Source organism: Pezoporus occidentalis, unplaced genomic scaffold (genome assembly GCF_034315485.1).
Source record: "Pezoporus occidentalis ecotype Australia unplaced genomic scaffold, CSIRO_AGI_Poc_V1 ctg271, whole genome shotgun sequence".
NCBI classification, from domain to species: domain Eukaryota; kingdom Metazoa; phylum Chordata; class Aves; order Psittaciformes; family Psittacidae; genus Pezoporus; species Pezoporus occidentalis.
This window is the reverse complement of record NW_026914622.1, coordinates 263747-282078: the sequence shown is the minus strand read 5'-3', so window position 1 is coordinate 282078 and position 18332 is coordinate 263747. Positions and strand designations below refer to the sequence as shown.

The following is an 18332-nucleotide window of genomic DNA, read 5'->3' as shown; positions in this document are numbered from 1 at the left end:
TAGCTATGCCTCTAAGGAGGTACGAAAAATAAATTCTGAATCTTTTATAACTTCAACTCCTCCCTGCAACAGCTGGAAGCATTCGGAATATAAACATCAGGGTAAACAATGACTATTCTTAGGTTGCAAAACACCAAATTCAGTGTCAAAATCATTTACTGTCATTAAGTATTTTCATTACCTGTGTGCACTTTGTTTTCAACAGCCTCTTAATAAGAAATCACTTATGAACAAGTAATCTTCCAGTCAGAAAATGGGGCAGAGAATGCATGCTCTTCTTTGTTTAGAGTTGATTTGTGGAATAAAGATTGCTTCGTTAAGATAATTCATTTATTCACAAAGTCATTATATATTGTAGCTGTTAATGAATCTAGTTCATTTCCATTTATCAATGTAGTTGACACTTGGCTTCAAAATTTCCTCAGATAAACAATTACTTAGTTGACAGCTTCATAGAAGATGATTTTGACTAATTTGTCATCCTCTCAAAGAAACCTGCTCTTTGCAACAAAGTATAAAGAAGTGGCATATCAGCAGTCTTATTTACTCCCTTAGGTGTTTTGACTGTAACAAGGTGAAAGACCTCTAGTTTTTTATGGCCTTCCCCTACCAATCATCATATTGCTCTGGTTGTTGTTTATTTGATTTTAAGAGATGACAAAACCAGGTTAACATCTGTGAACTACAGAGCAAAAAGTGACAAGCAAAAGATAATCTGGCAAACTTCTTAAATATCCTAAATACCTAGGGCTGGAATGATAATTTACACTTAAACAGTAACAAACACCTTTCAGTATTCCAATCAGGTCAAGAAGCAGTAATTCCTCTAGTAAGTGTTGCACTAACATTCCGATGTAGCAGTCTTGTGTTATGTTAAAACAAAGAAAAAGTTACAGTTGCCATTAAATCACTGAAACATGATTCTCCAAAGGTTGAGAAAACCCTGTGTGACAATTAACTAGAGAGCAGATACCCATCCTCAAGAAAGATTATGAAACTCTTAATATACATAGAACCAATTTTAAGATGACTTCTTACCCAATAAATTCTTCATCATTAGAGCTGTGTCTGTTGCAGTCCTTTTGCTTTTTTCCTTTTATGTAATACTTTCTGTTGCTGGCACTTAATGTGCACTGAAATAAAACAAATAAAACTGCCAGGTTCCAGTATGTCATAATAAGTGTTACACTAGAAAGATGGAACAATGCCAGACATTGAAACAATGCAACTGATGCAAATAAGCAGAGCCACAAAGAGTATATACAACAATTTCGGGAATAATTAGTTTGCTTGATTTAAAGCACCCACATACCACCTGACCTTGAATGGAACTTTCTTATCCTAAAGAAAATTGACAATACAGAACAATTCAATTATATCCCTATTTAAACAAGAACTATCCTAAACAGGGACTTAAGTATTAGGCCTGTTTTACATAATCACAAATATGCAAGATAAATGCATGGAATTAAACAAAGCAGAGGTTAACCAAGTTAGTTACATTCCACTCAGAGATAAAAAATTCAGATAAGGAAAAGCAATTTGAATATTTGGTACTTCAGTGGCAAAAAACACAACAGCAAGACTTTGTTTTTTTTTCCAAATCCTCTTACCTTATCAGAACGTACTTACATTTTTCAAATTAAGTGAAGCCCCACTAAGCCATATAGTTATTTCTGCAATTCCAGAAACTTATCTCCCTCTACCATTACCTCCTAATCATTCCTCACTTTTTTTTTTTACATAAAAGATAATAAACCAAACAGATGTTTGAAAATTATGCCAGTCAGGCTGAAAGCAAACTCGTTTTCATTTCTGTTAAAGCATGGGGTGAAAAAGCACTAGAAAAATTTATGCCCATGCATAATTTACAGTGAGGACTGAAAGGTGCATCTCAAGTCAGTCTTTTCCCTGTCATATAGGGACTGACTCTAATGGAAAATACCCTCATTACTACAACAGCTAGGAGCAAGAAATTCTTTGAAGGTGCTCTCACCTCCTCCCACCTTCAAACATTATCTAGTACACCTCATAGCACTTAGTCTTTGAACATGTTAGAGACCTATATGCCAAAAATCATTAAAAGCTGCACAAAATCTCTACGACAACATGGAGCAAACTCCAGCAACATTAAATACAACTAGAACAGGCTTTATGGATAAACCAGCAATATTTATTTTAATTATGATACTTCATGAGCAATTTTTTTAAGACTAGTCAGTGTTTAAAGCATGCAAAGCCCCCTATTACATGGGAAAATCTGAAACATATAGACACAGATAGGAAAAATGAGAAATGGAAAATCAGCCAGTATACACAAAACAAGGAAAAAGATTACTTTTTTTTTTTTTTCCAGTTCACCAGGTCTAATCACTGTTTTTATACAAGCAGAGAGTAAGACAGGAGGAATTCCGTGCAAGTGCTGCCTGGCTCCACCTAAAAGGCTGTTCCTTGCAACCACAGGAGACCTTATTTCCAGCTTTAAAACCTGACTGTAATCGGATGCTCTGCTCACTTAAAGTATTAAAAGTACAGAACCACACAATCAGTTTGTATTGCAACATGCTCAAAGAATTGAGCCGGGTGACATTATCACCACTATCGTAAATCAAAAGAATTCCTAACTTCCCTCACTAGGTTTTTGATACTCCTCTGTAGGGGAGCCTGTTCATCTATTCCATGATTCTGTAATCACTAAAACCAACAACAACCAGCAACTCTCAGTGCTGAGCTGAAGGAGTCAAGAGTAGCAAAATAGGTTTCCAAAACTTAGCATTTTAAAAATGTTTACTGTATCTGGAACAGATTTATAGAATCAAATATTTGTTTCCATAAGCGACTGAGATGATAAAGACATACATGATAAAGAAATGATAAATGCCATATAAGTACTTCTACAGTCTTTTGGTCTTAATACTGAAATCAGCTATTTCTGTCACCTAAAATTCTGTCGAATGTCATACTTCCTATTTTCTCTTAATGTTTAAGCTCTTAGATAAAAATAATGATTAATTAAAAACTCAATGTAAAACATATTTCCATATCGTAACAGGAAGTTTGATAAGTGAGCTAAATATAACCTAAAAGTTCAGGAATCAGAAGACATCTAACTAACTTTAGATATATATATATATATGTATATATTTATATATATTTGCTTTTAAATTTGTGATTTTCAAGATAATTTTGGGTCAGCTGAAGACCAACTCTGCTTTTTAATTATTTATTCTGCAATACAACACTAAGACTCCTAGTCCTGTAACTGTATGTTTGCAGGTAGACTTCAGATCTACACACCTGTCTCTTTCCAAGACAGTCTGGGTCAGATATTGATCACAAGGGAGCATTCAGTATTGAAAAAAATCCATCCTGCAAAACAGAACCAAAACCCCATACAACATTCTCCTATGTACATCATACTTCAAAGAACTTCTCTTTACCTCTTTTAAAGGGTAGTCCCAATGGTGGGAGTCTGTGAACCTTGCCAAAGGGGACTGAACTTGGACATCCTCTGATTTGGTTTTTGTTTTCTTCGTTGGTGTATGAAACTGAAAACAGATGATGTTGCACACAAGATGAAACTAAATTATCCACTGCTATTGTGAGCTGACATAGTGCCATGCACAAAGTTTTCTTAACTGTCAGGCAAATTGACCAAGTTGCAAGGGAAGCACTGACCTCTAACTTTAATTTAAACGCATGGCTCATCAATGCTTTATCCCTAAATTATGTGCTGTACAACATGAGGAGCTAGCTTTAACACATGAACTGTCTAAATAAGTTCTTATTTCAGTAACTTTACAACAACTTCAAATGAGTGCCCTAAAGGTGACAACCAATCTACTGGCACTGACAATTTCTTAGTTCCTTCTGATTTGTTTTCACTCTAGTTTAATCATCTCATCTTAAAAAATTGTAAAGAGAAAACAAAGTAACTGAATGTCATGTTAAATGTCACACCAGGCAAGTTCTCAAAAAAAAAAAAAAAAAGGGAGAAATCAGGATGAAGAGCAAATATATCTTATAAGACTACAAGTATTTTGATATTATAATTTATCATAAATACACTATGTTCTCAAAATTGTATCAGCAATGGTATCATCTACTGTCATTGCCAACCTTTGCAAAAATGGAACCAGCATTTCAAAAGTAATTACTGACAGATAAAGCAGTTAGTATTTTGCAGAAAATTGCCAATTCAGAGGAAATGGATAGGATAGAAAGTTCATCTACTGAAATTCAAACCAAAAGTGGTCAAACTAAATTTCTACCAGTTCGTAAAGACAAGGAGAGAGATTAAAATTTCCTATCAGTTAATTAAGCCAGTTCAAACAGTATCAACTGAAAGAATGAAAGTGCAGGTATTGCCATTTCTCCAGGAGTCCTGGGAAGCAAAACCTTACCTGCAAATACAACCAGATTAGAATGTATCACAACATTTATATCTTTCAGATAACTGTCTATCTCAGCCAGGAAAAAGCTGAAGCTACTCCATGTGATGGCCATTGTCAAGTGTACTATGAACTGACCTTGCAAGCTACTAAATGCCCTGCTTGTAACATGAAATTACAAGCAAAGACTCAAACAGTGACATGAACACAGAAACTGTGTGCATTATCTCTACAGGGAGTCCTCCGGACAGACCACAACTGAAGCATACTGTACCATAATGAGATAATCCTTCAATTCTTCAGTTTGAATTGCAAGTGCTCTTATTCCTCCTCTACACTTCTTTGAAACAAAGATTTAATGTTTTAGTAATTAGACCTGAATTTTCTATATAGTACCTCAAACTGCTTTTGCTCATCAAATGCTGTAATAACGAATACGCCTAATAACAGATTCCTCAATCTATAGAGGATGCAAGCGTTATGCACAGGCAACAATTCTAATAGGAGTACCTCCCTTCCCTTTCAATTGACATTTAAAGATTAAAGTAGACATTTTCTTTTCAAGAACATCTACCATTAGATCGTTTGATTGTCATTTTGTTTTGACAAGTGGCCTATAAACAGGTTTTATCAGTCAGAATGCATTACTCTGATCTGCACCTTAATGGCCAGGAACAAATTTCTTATTTCAGAACTCCACCTGCTGCTCAAGTAGAGGCTTCCACTATGAAGTTTCTCAGAATACATTTATCCAAAATTTTAACATGTGTTTAAAGTTACAGAGGTTCAAATGACCTCTGTCATAACAGATAACACTGAGAACAGATAACATTGAGAAAGGTAAGGTCAGACACACAAAAGAGATATACAGATGAACAAATAGGGATAAAAAGCACAAGATACATTCATCAGCAAAATTCCCACTGTACAGTATCTTCCTAGTGCTTGCAGTCATTAAGAAGATGTTGGCTTGCAGTGCCTGCAATTAATTTATGGAACAAGCACAAAGTCAAGAGGTAACCAACAAAGGTTTGTATGTATTGTAAGTGCAATTTACACAGTTGCCTCAGCTTTCCCCTTATAGAAAGAGACCACTCCAACGCATACATGTGCCTACGCGCTTAGACTCCTTGTCTAAACCAGTAGTACTTTTCTGAAAGTTCCCACCTGTAGGAACAAAGGTCAGAGAACACACATAAACAAGGTGGTGGAAACAGCTGATTTCTAGAACACTAGACAGACCAACCCTTACCTGATCTAACCAGTTGCTGTGCCTACAGTTTGTTTCCAACAAGCTTTCACTGCTAGAAACCACTACTAACAGGGATATTTTAGAAAAATTTAAAAAAAAAAAAATAAAACCTAAACACTAGCATAAGAAGCCTGAATACATCTCTGCAGATAACAATGTTATGCAGCTCTTCTACTTTTAATTCTTTAGATGTTAGTTTAGGCCTTAAAATGTTCTCAAAACCACACATTCAACAGTAGACATTACTACTGACTGCTACCAGCATAAAGCATTTCTCTTGAAAGAGTGCTCCAACAAAGCAAAAGCTGGACCACTGGAGAATGAATTTGGTTGTGCAAATACATCAAAACATCCTAGAGACACCAACAGCCCCAAAGTAAATTGCTGCAAATTGTAGGACACTTACACTGACATTGCTTGAGGATGCTGTTTTTCCTTCCATAATTTTCTCTACTGAAAAAGAAAAAATATAAATAATATAAGCTTAGCAACTTTTTGTTTATTTATTCAGAGGGAAACAGGAACACAGTAGCAATACTAAGCAAGAACATGAAATTAATTTTTGAGCAAGCTAGTACAAAGAAATTCGTTTGTAGAATAGTTTGTGTTGGAAGGGGCCTTAAAAGTCATCTAGTCTGACCCCCTGCCACTGGTAGAGACACTTTCCACTAGACCAGGATGCTCAAAGGCCCATTCAGCCTAGCCTTGAACACTACCAGGGATGGGGCAGCCACAGCTTCTCTGGGCTATTTGTGCCAGTACCTTTTCACCCTCATCATAAAAAATTTCTTCCTTATATCAAACATAGATTTATGTTCTCTCAGTTTAAAACCACTGTCCCTTGCTCTGCCACTACAAGCCTTGGAAAAAAGTCAGCCACAATACAACAGAAACATGCGACTAGGAAGTTCATATACTTTTATTTATACTTTTTTATTCAGCTCAGCGGTTTTTCAGCTCTCAGCCTCACCCCCCTGGTGTGGGGAACAGCAACATCTACAGCCTGTTAAAGGAAAGCCAAAGTACTGCCTATTTGGACACCTGAAAAGTGAAGAAACTGACAAGCGACGGCCCTCTGACAGCCCTGGGGGACAGCAGAGGCCGCATCCAAGGGTGGCACCACCCGGGCTGTCAACGCAGGAGACCGCGCCGCTGCGCCTGTGGCTGCCGCCGAGCCGAGCAGCGGGGCAGAAGGGGTCTGCCCGACACCCCAGCTTCCTCAGCTTCCCCACCACCTCCCCAGCTTCCCCACCACTTCCCCACCTTCCTCCCAGGCGTCGGATTTTCCTGCTAGGTAGGGAACAGGCTGTTCACTAACAAGAGGCCAAGTGCTGAGGGTCAGCAACTCCGCTGCCTCCTCAGCCTTCTCACAAAGAAGCAGCAATTGCGCCACTCCACCTTCCCTCTCCGGTATATCGCAGCTCACCCTCCCCCGCCTGCCGGCTTTCCTAGTCCGCGATAAAAACCCCTGTCCAACAAAGACGGCCCAGCCCAGCCAGGCAGCACAGACACTGCCAGCCAGCTTTAGTTCTGCTTTATCCCCATCTCAGCCCTAGAGAACAAACACCCATACCACTCACCAGCGCAGCTGCGCCACCGCCAGTCTTGTTTATGCAGGCCCCACCGCCGTCACCGCCTGCGCAGCTTCCCCGGGTACTTCCGGGCTGGGCACCACCTCCGCCCGGCTCGGTAGAGCCGCCCGCCCGCTGCTCCGCCCAATAACGGCGATAACCGTCCCCCCTCACCCGGATCCGCCCTGAGGCGCTGCCCGCGCTCCCCTCATGAACTCCGTCCCTCAGCCGTATCCCGCGAGCTCTGGCTCCCCGACCCCTCCCACCCTTCTTCCCCTCACGAGAAGGTTCCCCTCGCTTCCCCGCACCCCCTCCGGTTTTTAACGGCTTTTGAGTTTAGTTCGGTATAAAGCCTCTGAGGGAGAAAAACGTAATCCACGTGGAGTAAATGATAGTGTTACACTATGGGAGTCTTCCCGCAGCCAAGTGGAGACCAAGACCCATCTGTTGGGTTTTGGTTGGTGGTTTTGGGTTTGTTTGTCTGTTTTCAGGGCACCTTCAGAATCGTAATTTTTACTTGTAACTTTGAGTTTTCCTTTTGTTTTGCCTTTATTATTAAGTAATGGGAGGCTGTCCCTGACGGGTTTCGGCAACTTTTCAGTTTCACAGTCGAAGTTTAGTTGTAACTTATGATCAGGTGTAAAGTATGAGATATTACCTTGTAACTTGGAACTGTCTGAAAGGCTTTAAGATGACCTTAACTATCAGCAACTGATACATTTTATAAATATGCCCATAATAAAGTACATAAAGTAACAAAACCTGAACTAAAATGGTTTATTTTCTTTCACACGGAACTGTCTAGAACCCCAGGGTGAAAAAGATTTCCATCTATGATGATGACGGATTTTACAGGAGAGCATACAGTAACTTTAGGCTTCACTAGAATAAAGTGGTTTTGAATTTAAAATCTTATGAAGAATATTACTTGTACTGCAGTAGTGTTTGGAATATGCCAATTGCTGTAACAAACACTAGCTGAATTTACAGCGGAAGCATTTTACACTCCAACCAGAAAAGTAGGAGGGGTTTTTACTCCACACCCAGTAATTTTTTAAAAATCAAAATAGCAATTGTAAAGACTGCCAGAATAAACACCCTTGAATATTGCATTTATGTGTAGACAGTGAAGGACAAGCAGCAGTCAACACTGACTTAGAATGCAGATTTATAAAAAAAAAAAAACCAAAAAATAAATTCATTATGCAGCATCTAGAGCAATCTGTAACTGCTGCTTTTCAGTTCTGTAAATGGTATTATTTCAACAAAATCAGTCCTCCAGACTAAAAAGTATGAGTCTAAGGTGCTATTCAAGTGAATTCTTTAGTGATAAACTGCTGTAAATTACTTCAAAACTTTTAAGTTCACACCCCGAAGGCAATTTTAGGAAGGGAAGTCATACCTACGCCTGATATAACACTGTTGCTTCTTCCCGCCTCCTGAAATCCTCAGAAAACTTTCACAATGCTGTGTAAATTATTTCTTCAAGTAGATGTTCAATATTACATACATAGATGTTCAATATTACATACACAGAATTTAATTTGTAATCATGTATCCTTGTTTTGGTTTGGAACTGAAAAAGCAATGTTGTTGAAATAAGAGCATAGTAACTTCCTGGAAACTACAGTTTCCAACCTTTTGGGGGTGAGAAAACGGCCCTGAGAAGTGCTCGACAGCATACCATTCCATGAGGAAACTGCATTTATTTCTTCCTACTTGTTATGGAATGCTTCCTCTGTGCTTCAGCTTTATCCACAGACATCTTTTGTTAAATTGTGTCCACTTTTCTTCTACTTTATTGCATAGGGAAAACAACATGAATACGGGTAGCCTCCTCTCTACTGAATATGATCTCTTTTGTGTGAACTGCCTATTTCAGTGGTACAGCAAACAGACTCTGTCTCTCCCATCTCCTTTGTGTATTTCATGCCTTCCCACAGAAGGAAAAATCACAGATGAACACATGCACTTGTAACTTCCTTGTGCTGTTTCCATTCCAAGAAACTGGCAAGACAGTAAATGGTTTAACTACCACAGAATCTGATTTTTTTTTTCCCTTTTCTATATGTACTTATTTTATGAGATAAAAAAGGAGAAGGTACTATTTTCTAGCCTACTCCCTATTAATCAGAAGACAGGAATGACCTTGGAGAGATGACAATATCTCTGCCCCAATGGAGATTGCTCAAAAGGAAACCTGAATCCCATGCAGGAGCTGGTTTCCAACTCAAGTTGCTTACATGAAAATATTCAGATCACTTTCTTTACACAGCTTTACTGCTATAGTGAGTTTACCATTGTTCACTGTGTTCTAAAAACCTCTTGTTATTTCAGTAAGAAAAATTAAAAGGTATATAGCAGCTTGTACCAATGTCTTTGCCAAATATAACTTTATATAAACCATTTGCAAAAAAAAAAAAAAAACCCACAAAAAACACCCAAACCTGTGCTAAGATGATAAATTAATTTTTAAAATTGTTATAATTACAGGAATTTGATTCTTGCAAATATCTGCTGTTAGGAAAAAGTCCTACAGAACAGGGATTCTAACCACATCAAAGTTTACCCCATGTTTACCATTCTACAGCCAGTGACAGTCAGTAGTATGATGAAGGGTTATACAGAAAATAGGAGGTTATATGCTTAATTTTTTAGTTGCACGGAAACCACTTCTGGGTATAATTCTTATCAGTTCATCAGTCATGTATGCTGAAAAACGATCTTAGCTCGAACTAGAGATCTCAGTCTAATCTCATGGAAGTTTGCTGCACGGACTTTATTTTCTCCTGTTCCTGGATCACCATGGCTAGCTTATTCTGTCATCCATTGTACAATTTCCATGTGGCAAGTGCTTGCAAAGATGAACAAGTAACTGAAGAGATTATTACTAATGTACTGCTATTGGAGTTTCGTAACTGAAATCTGTGAGAGCCTTTACAAGCAGCTGGTTTACCACAGCCTACCAAGAAATAGCCAGTATCTGTAAGTATTTTGTTTGTAACCACTTTTAAATCTGAATTCTTATACAATAGGGGTTTTTTTATGTAGGTGTCATATGGAGGTCTATCACTACAGTAACATAGTCTTCTTAATCTGTAGTGGTTACAAACAAAGCATGAACTAAGCTTGAGGAACCTAATAGAGGGTTCAGAGTACCGAGAGGAACTGAAGTACAACTTCAACATAAAAGGGGAACTGAGGCATCTGGATACAAATGAGTTATTTGTTTTCAATTATTACAAGAATGCACATGAGCAGAATCATAAACGCTATCAAGTTTTGGGACACTTGATTACCCAATATGTTTATGAGCTCCTGGAAAGAGTCTGCATGCTGCAGAAAGTTTATATTCCTACTGATGCTACAGAGGATGAAGCAAGAAGTTTCTTTTTCATGAGTGAGAATGCACTAACAAGTAACTCTAGCCTAACTGTCCTTCTTCAAGACCATGGAGTGTTCCGTGCAGGACAGTGGGGGCAAAGGATAATTATCAGTGAAGGCCTGGGGCATGGAACATAAACACCATTCATCAAAATGGCCCTTGAAAGCCATGGAGGGGGGGTCACTGTACTGAATCCCAATGACAACTTCATTGATTTTAAGACTGAAAAGGAAAGGTTAAGTCTGTCTACCAGTCAAGAGGCACTGACTTCAATGGAGTCTACCTGGTGGGTCCTCGAGAGAGGCAGCTGCAACCCTGAGGAGCATACCATATATGTATGGGATCACTTCATTTCAAAGAGTGCAGCCAAGAATGTGGCCTTCATTGCTCATGGCTATGGTGGCTCGGTGTTTGTTGACTTGCTAGTGCAGCGAAAAGGGGAGGTGATGAATAAAGTGTACTCTGTGGCATTCATTGACTCCACGCACAACGTGTGGCACCAGACTAGAAGTGATCCACAACTACAAGAATGGATACAGAAACACTGCCGTGAATGGGTTTCAAACAGTAAGCCTCTAGATAAAGCTGTGGGTTCTGTCGTGAAACTGAACTGTCGTACTGTCTTTGCTGGGACAGAAAAGTATTGTTTAGCCCCCTCCTGCTGCTTACATTCCATCTTCAAGTACCTGAAGAGCACTCTGAAAGCCAAGACTGCAACAGCCTCTAGACAATCACCTATTGCAACTAGAAGCAGAACAAGTAAGAAGTGAGGCAATAAAGGTATACTGATTTGGTTTTGATAGTGGTCTCTTCCTTCCATAACTGCCCCTGCACCTTTCAGTCATCTAAGGACCCTCAGCTCACTGTGGAGCAACTTACAGTCCGAAATTTGAAGCTAGTTTGTTTCTTTTTTGAGAAATACACAAATCCAAGTTAACTATCAGGAAATAAGTTCATTGTTGTAAGCTGTAAGCCACAATCCTTCAGTTAGCTGTGAAATTTAAGTTGTGCAAAATAAAGATGTTAAGGTATAGCAACTCTCATCTTTATCATTTAAAAAAATAAACATTCTGCAGTTACGTCTGCATAATCAGACTAGACTATCAGGAAAACACTTGCATAAGTACATAGCTTTCATTAAAAGGACAAATCTGGAATACCAAAAGCATGTAAAGGATCTATTTCCTTCTCACTATATACCAGAGTGTTTAAAATCTTTCAAGAGCCTGAACATCCACCTTCCTCCTTGAAACATTTACTGGTAAATTGAACAATACTTCAGGGAACTACATACTACCACCAACTAAAAAAAAAAAAAAAAAAAAAGAAAAAATCCAACTAAACCAGTGAAATTACTGGGCATGAGCTGCTATAGGAACACAACACTAGCAACCTGCTGTTACCAAGCTGATACAAAAGAAGGACATTGCTGTTTTCCCTCAGCTGTTTAATTTTATACAGAGGTGGGAAATAAGAGACAGTTTTTAAGTGTCCATACTCCAGGTTTGCAATTTATATAAACAGAAGGTCAAATAACCTTTAAAGTGAATGTAAACAAAATGGTTATTCTGAATTTCCAGTTTAATCCTGTGGGAACTGAAAGTACTCAGTAGCTGAAAAAAAGAGCTCTGATGGATGATAAAACCTTGTCCTACACCTTCAGTTCTCAGCCAGAAAAACCAAAATGTTGAACATTAACACTGGGTATCAGAGAAAAGAGTGTGTAAACTTCTCTTTTGTGTTTATATCCATTTCAGATTTCAGTCATCTCTAATCCTGTTTGAAAAAGCTTCTATCCCATTGTCCAGTAATGGGTAAAAGTGTAAAATTCCATTGAAAAGGCAGTCAGCTGAATGCTCTTGAGAGCAAGCATAGATTTTTAATAAAGGTAAGTTTACTGTTACCGTATCTGATTGAAAATGTACTAACTAGATAATTAATAGACTATGTGGTGGCTTCGTTCACTTAAAGCTGTACTGCAGATGCCATAGTCGAGGATGCATACAATCTGCCTGTTTTGTAGGTGCTAGTCAGCATGCAACTCAAAGAATAGTCACTTGTGTGAGTTCTAAGCATGAATGTGTAGCTTTATTCACAAGAGAAGTATGAGGTGACAGAATGTCTGTTTTCAGAACGAGATCAATATGATCCATCAACGTAAATACTCAAACTGTCCCACGGTGCCAGAGGTGGCTAAACAGGCTTGAAGAAAAAATGGGTTCTAGAACATTCACTATTTCCAGAATTCTTTATCTCAGGTTAACCCATTAAATTCCTTGGTAGAGAAGGTCATATTTAGGAATGTTATTGGGATCAATAGGACTTCTCACAATGAGCTTTCCACGCATTGCACCACGGTAAATCACTTCAATCAGATCTATAAAGTCTTGCTTTGTTTTGAAGCTTCCTACAAATTTGGTATGATCTGGAGACCTAAATGTAAGCATAAGATAAAAGGTAGAATTGTAATGCTAAAGTGTTCAAAGCAAAAACACCTAACAACAAGAAAAGATGTACAGTGGCATCAGGGGCTCTGATGTGGTCATTCTGAAAGAATGAACAGCACTGGTAATGGCATAGCCAAATCAGGAGTATACTGTCACCACTAACATCCAAAAAGGTGCAGTGTCATGCCCAAGACTTTAATCATACTATATTTCACATTCAGGCATGTTTCACAGCTGGCACCTACTTAATGCACCAGCATTTGAAATTGAAAATACATCTTTCTGGCTTCCTATGGAATTCTCAGTGCAGATGCTAGTATAACAACATTACAGTTTTCAAATGTTACCTTCCCCTGACACGGTAATATAGCGAAAGACTAAGAATTCTGAAAGTTAGAATAGATAATGCCTGGTAGGATAACATACCCATAATCAACCTTCATGTGTTGTCCATTGAAGAAAAATACAGTAGATGGAATATAACTGATGTCAAAATACTGGGTGTACACTGGAACCTTGTTCACATCCACCAGGTAAATCACTGCCATTTTACTTAGGTCGTGAGCTGTCTTTGCAAGCTGAAAAGAGTGAGAAAATTCGATGACAGATAGACTGAGACACAAGAGGAAAAGGGTGGCAAGCTTTACAAAACTCATTCCTCTTATGTTTTACCAGCTTAATCAGGGCTAGAGTATCATGCCTTACCTACTTCAAGAACTTTATACATTCACTACAATAACATTAATGTTTTCTTAATTTTCAAATAGCTTTATGAATATAGTATTATTTCATATTAGTTATGACAATTTTCATGAGACACCATATTAACCAAAAGTAACATATCACAGTCACTTGTACACAACAGTAAAGTTTTAACGAACTAGTAGAGTTAAAAAAAAAAAAAAAAAAATCTCTTACAATATCATCGAGCTGCAGACAGACAGCATCATTATCTCTTCCAAACCGGAGAACCAAAACCTTCTCAGCCACGATTTTTATTGCCTGATCCACTTCCCTCTTACAGGTCAATTTGGGCAGCACAAAACTCATCCTGCCAGGCCACGGATACAACCGAAAACCCTACCTGAAAGGAAAAAAAATCCAAACCCAAAACCACCAAAAACCCCGTCAAAAATAAGTGAAACCTTTCTATGCTATTTTAAAAAGAGAAATTCCTGACCACCACATCGGGCTGACAACCCCTCGGGCTCAGGCGTTCGCCTCACGTCCCAGCCCAGCATGGCGGCTGGCCCCTGCCCTACACCCCGCCCCGCACCAGGGCCCGAAGGCTCCCCGCGGGGCCCCTCTACAGTCCTTTCCCGCCAGCCCGGGCCTGCCCACGGGACCACCGTACTCCGCAGGGCCTCGCGCTGTGGGAAAGAGGAGAGAAAGCCGGAACCTTAAGGTGCAGCAGCGGAACGCCGGGGGCAGCCAATAAGCGCAGCTCCGCAGCCGAGAGAGAATGAACGGAGGACTGGGCCGTCCCCGCGCACGCGTAGGCTGCTCCCCGTGAGGTGAACACGACATGGCGGCGTGGTCGGTGCTGCTGTAAGGCCGCCGTTAGCCGCGTCCGATAGCCTCTTCCTTTCCTTCCTTCCCTCCCTCCCTTCCCACGCGGGACGAGACGGACGCCTGGCGGCTGGAGCGAGGCAGCAGCTCTGGCAGGTGCGGGCGCAGCCGCTGGAGGAGGCCTCTCTCGCCACGTGTTTCTCGCCACCGAGGGCTAAGGCTGAGAGACCCGGGAGCCTGGGGTGCTTGAGGTACCCCGTCGTGCGCCCCGCGGGTGATCTTGGGAGCGCCCCTTCGCTTCCCTGACCTGTTGTGCCGTGCTACCCAGCACAGCTGTCCCCGGCGGGCGCGGGTCAGGCCTGCGGGCTCAGCATGGGGAGCGGGGCGCGCCGGGGAGTGCTGTGGTGCGTACGCGGTGCTTGGAGGTGTCGCCAAGCTTGTCGCGGTTTGGTTCAGCTGTGGGCTGTTACAGGTTGTTACGGTTGTTTATTCTCCACCTCCTGGTTAACTGTCCCTAAGATCAGGTCTGATTTGGCTCATAGTCCGGTGTGCATGCAGGCACTGCTGAGGGAGCCGCGAACAAGGGTCTCACAGGACGTACGAGTGCCTTTAGTGTCAGTAGCATTAGTAGTTTCAGTGACCTGCCCTGTGGAAAAGCAAAGCAGAGGAAAAACCTTGCAAGTTTGCAAATAAAGCTTTTCCAAAATACAATGGTAGAAGCTAAAATGTGATCTTCTGGGAGACAGGATTGTTCCAGAAAATGTTACAAAATGAAGCACCTTGTCCATTTTCATAGTTTAGGTAAATTAGGCCCACGCCTCTGAGCTATATGTTTGGTCTCCATGAAGCATTTTGATTGTGAGGGGGTTTGATTGGGTTGTCAGATGATACAGATAATTTAAATAGATTTCAGACAATACTTAAAGGTTGGTTGACCACATTTTGAATTGCAGTAAGTGTTGCTGTTACAAGCAGCAGAGCTGACTGTCTATTTGCAGCAGTGCCACAGACGCTGTTTTTATGTAGAAAACATTAGAAAAGTAATAGTGGAAGTAGGAATTTCTGGTATTTCCCAAGAAGTTGCTGTCTGTCAGCCTTACTAAGGATGAAGATCTGTGTGTGGTGGTGCTTTTTCTGATTCCTGACAAAATTTTTCCTCTCTTACTGTTGTTTTGCAGATGAGCATTTGAACACAGCACATGTCTAAGTATGCAGTCTGCCAGTTTGCTTCTGAAAAAAATCATAAGAAGTTCTGTCCTCCCGTTTGCTGCACAACATGGGATGAAAAAGGATTTGTTTCCACTCAGTAGAACTCTGAGTTTATCACTTTGCCTGAAGCAGGACAATTCATGCAGTCCCTCAGAAAAACTAGATTTAGATGCGTGGAAGAAGGTAATGAAATCTGGGTTGCAAGAAGAAGTCAATGAGACGGTCTCTGAGCATAAGGAGCCTGCCACTTTGGCTGCTGCACGTGAGATGCTGGAGATGTGGAGACTAGCTGGCAAATCAGTTCCAGAAAATATCACTGAAGAACAACTGAAAACCTTTATGGAATGTACTTCCAAGTCAGCTCAAAAGAAATATTTAAAATATTTGCATCTCAAAGAACTTCACAAGAAAAATGACAAAAGAAAGATGGAAGAGAAAAGGGAAAGGAGGCTAGAAGCACAAGAGCAAGCTTCAGAAACTGGTGTGACCAAAAAGAATTCATTCATATGTTTGTGGGCCAACTGTATGGACAAAGTATGCAATTGGAGGGCTGCACAGTCGATGGTCTTTGGCCAGCCACTAGTATTTGACATGTCCTTTGAAAAAGATATGTCTGTCCGAGAAGTGGCAAATACAGTGAGACAGATAGTACTGAGTGAAAGTACCAATCGAAGATCTATCGATCCGTTCCACATCCACTTCTGTAACTTCAAAGACAATAGCCTCTATCATAAGGAATTTATCAAGCATTACAGGGAGGCGTGGGGCAAACTGCTTATCACTGTGACAGACCAGTGCTACACAGAAGTCTTTCCAAAGGAAAAGCTTATCTATCTGACTGCTGATTCTCCCAAAGTAATGAAAACATTTGATCACAATAAAATCTATATTGTGGGGTCAATGGTTGACAGGAACATAAAAACAGGGGTCTCTTTAGCACGAGCAAAGCGACTGGGGCTGGAGACTGCGGCCCTTCCGTTAGAGAAGTACTTGCTCTGGAATACTGGTGCCAAAAATCTCACACTGGATCAAATGATGCACATTTTATTAACCTTGAAAGACACCGGAGACTGGCAGAAGGCTCTTGAATTTGTTCCAAAAAGGAAATACTGCGGCTTTGTAAACAAGCCTGTACATGAACTGAAAAAAACCTTAAGCCTGATCAACACTCTTAAACTTGGAAAGAGGCAGGAAGAAGTACGAAAGCAATTTGCAAAGAACTACTCTAAGAAGCAGACACAAAAGTAGAGTGATGAGGAAGAGAATTATTTTTGTTGGGTGTTTTTCTTTTTTTTTTTAAACAGGCAAACTGTGCCCTTGAATGCTCTGATATCTCAGGACTTCTGAAACTATTCAGCTCTTTATCTCTAAACATGCCTTTGGTTAAGTTTGAAAGGACTGTAGTTAGGCTTTTTTTTAATTACTTTGGTATTCCAGCTGTTTAAATGTATTCACGTTTGAAATTCTGTAAAAGAAATTACCTGTTCTGTTCTAAAAAACTGCTCTGTACAAAGAAAATCAGTCTGTTTAGTTGGACCATGCTGGGACAAAGGTGAATCAGAAGTTTGTTCTTCAGAGAATGTCTCGGTGCTCTGGGTTTGCAGTGGATGGAGGGTACTCACAGGTTAACCTTATTCTGAAAGGTTGGTGAAGACAAAAGAGAAGACATTTTTCTCCATTACTTCCTGAAGCCACTTTTGGTGTGCAGACGAATTCACTTTTCACAGCTGAACTAAAACAATTGAAACCTAGCATGAGTTTGGGAGTTGCACAGCTTGTTTCTGGGGGTTCTGTCTGGCATGAATGAAGTCCCTGGTGAAGGGGAGTTAGTCAAATATCTTGACCCTACCAAAATAAAAAAAAAAAAAAAAAGACATACCTTTGTGTAAGACTTTTGTCCCCAAGTGCCTGTTTTCAGTCCATGTAATACAGATTTCCCAAAGCACTGAGCTTATGAGATGAGATTTAACCATGCCAAGTGCAAGGTCCTACACCTGGGTCAGAGCAATCCCAGGCACAGCTACAGGTTGGGCAAAGAAGAGATTCAAAGCAGCCCTGCAGAGAAGGACTTGGGGGTGTTGGTTGATGAGAAAATGAACATGAGCCCACAGTGTGCACTTGCAGCCCAGAAAGCCAACCGTATCCTGGGCTGCATCAAAAGCAGCATGACCAGCAGGTCGAAGGAGGTGATCCTGCCCCTCTACTCTGCTCTTGTGAGACCTCACCTGGAGTATTGTGTGCAGTTCTGGTGTCCTCAACATAAAAAGGACATGGAACTGTTGGAACAAGTCCAGAGAAGGGCCACGAGGATGATCAGGGGACTGGAGCACCTCCTGTATGAAGACAGGCTGAGGAAGTTTGGGCTGTTCAGCCTGGAGAAGAGAAGGCTGCGTGGAGACCTCATAGCAGCCTTCCAGTATCTGAAGGGGGGCTATAGGGATGCTGGAGAGGGACTCTTCATTAGGGACTGTAGTGACAGGACAAGGGGTAACAGATTAAAACTTAAACAGGGGAAGTTTAGGTTGGATATAAGGAGGAAATTCTTTCCTGTTAGGGTGGTGAGGCACT

General features: G+C 40.4%; 5 protein-coding genes across 10 annotated transcripts in view; 3 read left to right on the top strand and 2 right to left on the bottom strand.

Annotated features, from left to right (window-relative positions):
- The window catches only part of SENP7 (SUMO specific peptidase 7), a 43003-nt gene extending 35678 nt beyond the window's left edge, over positions 1–7325 (bottom strand). Inside the window, exons 1-4 of one of the 3 annotated variants that reach the window (XM_062624780.1) lie at positions 7224–7325; positions 6050–6093; positions 3441–3548; positions 1039–1133 (exon numbers count right to left, since the gene is read on the bottom strand). In XM_062624780.1, the coding sequence (XP_062480764.1) occupies positions 1039–1133; positions 3441–3548; positions 6050–6085 (239 nt within the window). In that variant the 5' untranslated portion in view covers positions 6086–6093; positions 7224–7325. Of the gene's footprint in view, positions 1–1038; positions 1134–3440; positions 3549–6049; positions 6097–7223 lie in introns of all 3 variants that reach the window. The other 2 variants (XM_062624782.1, XM_062624781.1) reach the window with 2 other exon arrangements.
- The window catches only part of NXPE3 (neurexophilin and PC-esterase domain family member 3), a 480868-nt gene that overhangs the window by 348906 nt on the left and 113630 nt on the right, over positions 1–18332 (top strand). The window lies entirely within an intron of this gene.
- Positions 7786–11632, top strand: LOC134166807 (putative protein FAM172B). The gene is given in 2 exon segments (XM_062624809.1): positions 7786–8080; positions 10317–11632. Coding segments are annotated over 2 exon segments (1086 nt in total). The 5' UTR covers positions 7786–8047; the 3' UTR covers positions 11370–11632.
- Positions 12657–14106, bottom strand: TXNL4B (thioredoxin like 4B). Its single transcript, XM_062624810.1, has 3 exons — positions 13965–14106; positions 13473–13624; positions 12657–13032 (listed from the first exon to the last, which is right to left on the bottom strand). The coding sequence occupies exons 1-3, from the start codon at positions 14094–14096 to the stop codon at positions 12867–12869; spliced, it is 450 nt and encodes a 149-aa protein (XP_062480794.1). The 5' UTR covers positions 14097–14106; the 3' UTR covers positions 12657–12866.
- Positions 14421–17658, top strand: TRMT10C (tRNA methyltransferase 10C, mitochondrial RNase P subunit). 4 transcript variants are annotated; one of them, XM_062624798.1, is made up of 2 exons: positions 14421–14560; positions 15734–17658. In XM_062624798.1, exon 2 carries the CDS (start codon positions 15765–15767, stop codon positions 17010–17012), a length of 1248 nt encoding a protein of 415 aa, XP_062480782.1. In that variant the 5' UTR covers positions 14421–14560; positions 15734–15764; the 3' UTR covers positions 17013–17658. The 4 variants fall into 4 exon arrangements, with proteins under 4 accessions (XP_062480782.1, XP_062480780.1, XP_062480781.1 ...); XM_062624796.1 differs by lacking the exon at positions 14421–14560 and adding an exon at positions 14574–14711; XM_062624797.1 differs by lacking the exon at positions 14421–14560 and adding an exon at positions 14729–14806.

What these genes read in the sequence shown, in the direction of transcription:
- TRMT10C (XM_062624798.1), top strand. Translation starts at nt 15,765, where the DNA reads ATGCAGTCTGCCAGTTTGCTTCTGAAAAAAATCATAAGAAGTTCTGTC.
- TXNL4B (XM_062624810.1), bottom strand. Translation starts at nt 14,096, where the DNA reads ATGAGTTTTGTGCTGCCCAAATTGACCTGTAAGAGGGAAGTGGATCAG. An exon ending in GTCTGCAGCTCGATGATATT is followed by an intron (nt 13,625 to 13,964) that starts GTAAGAGATTTT and finishes CACTCTTTTCAG; the next exon opens with CTTGCAAAGACAGCTCACGA. An exon ending in CACATGAAGGTTGATTATGG is followed by an intron (nt 13,033 to 13,472) that starts GTATGTTATCCT and finishes GCTTACATTTAG; the next exon opens with GTCTCCAGATCATACCAAAT.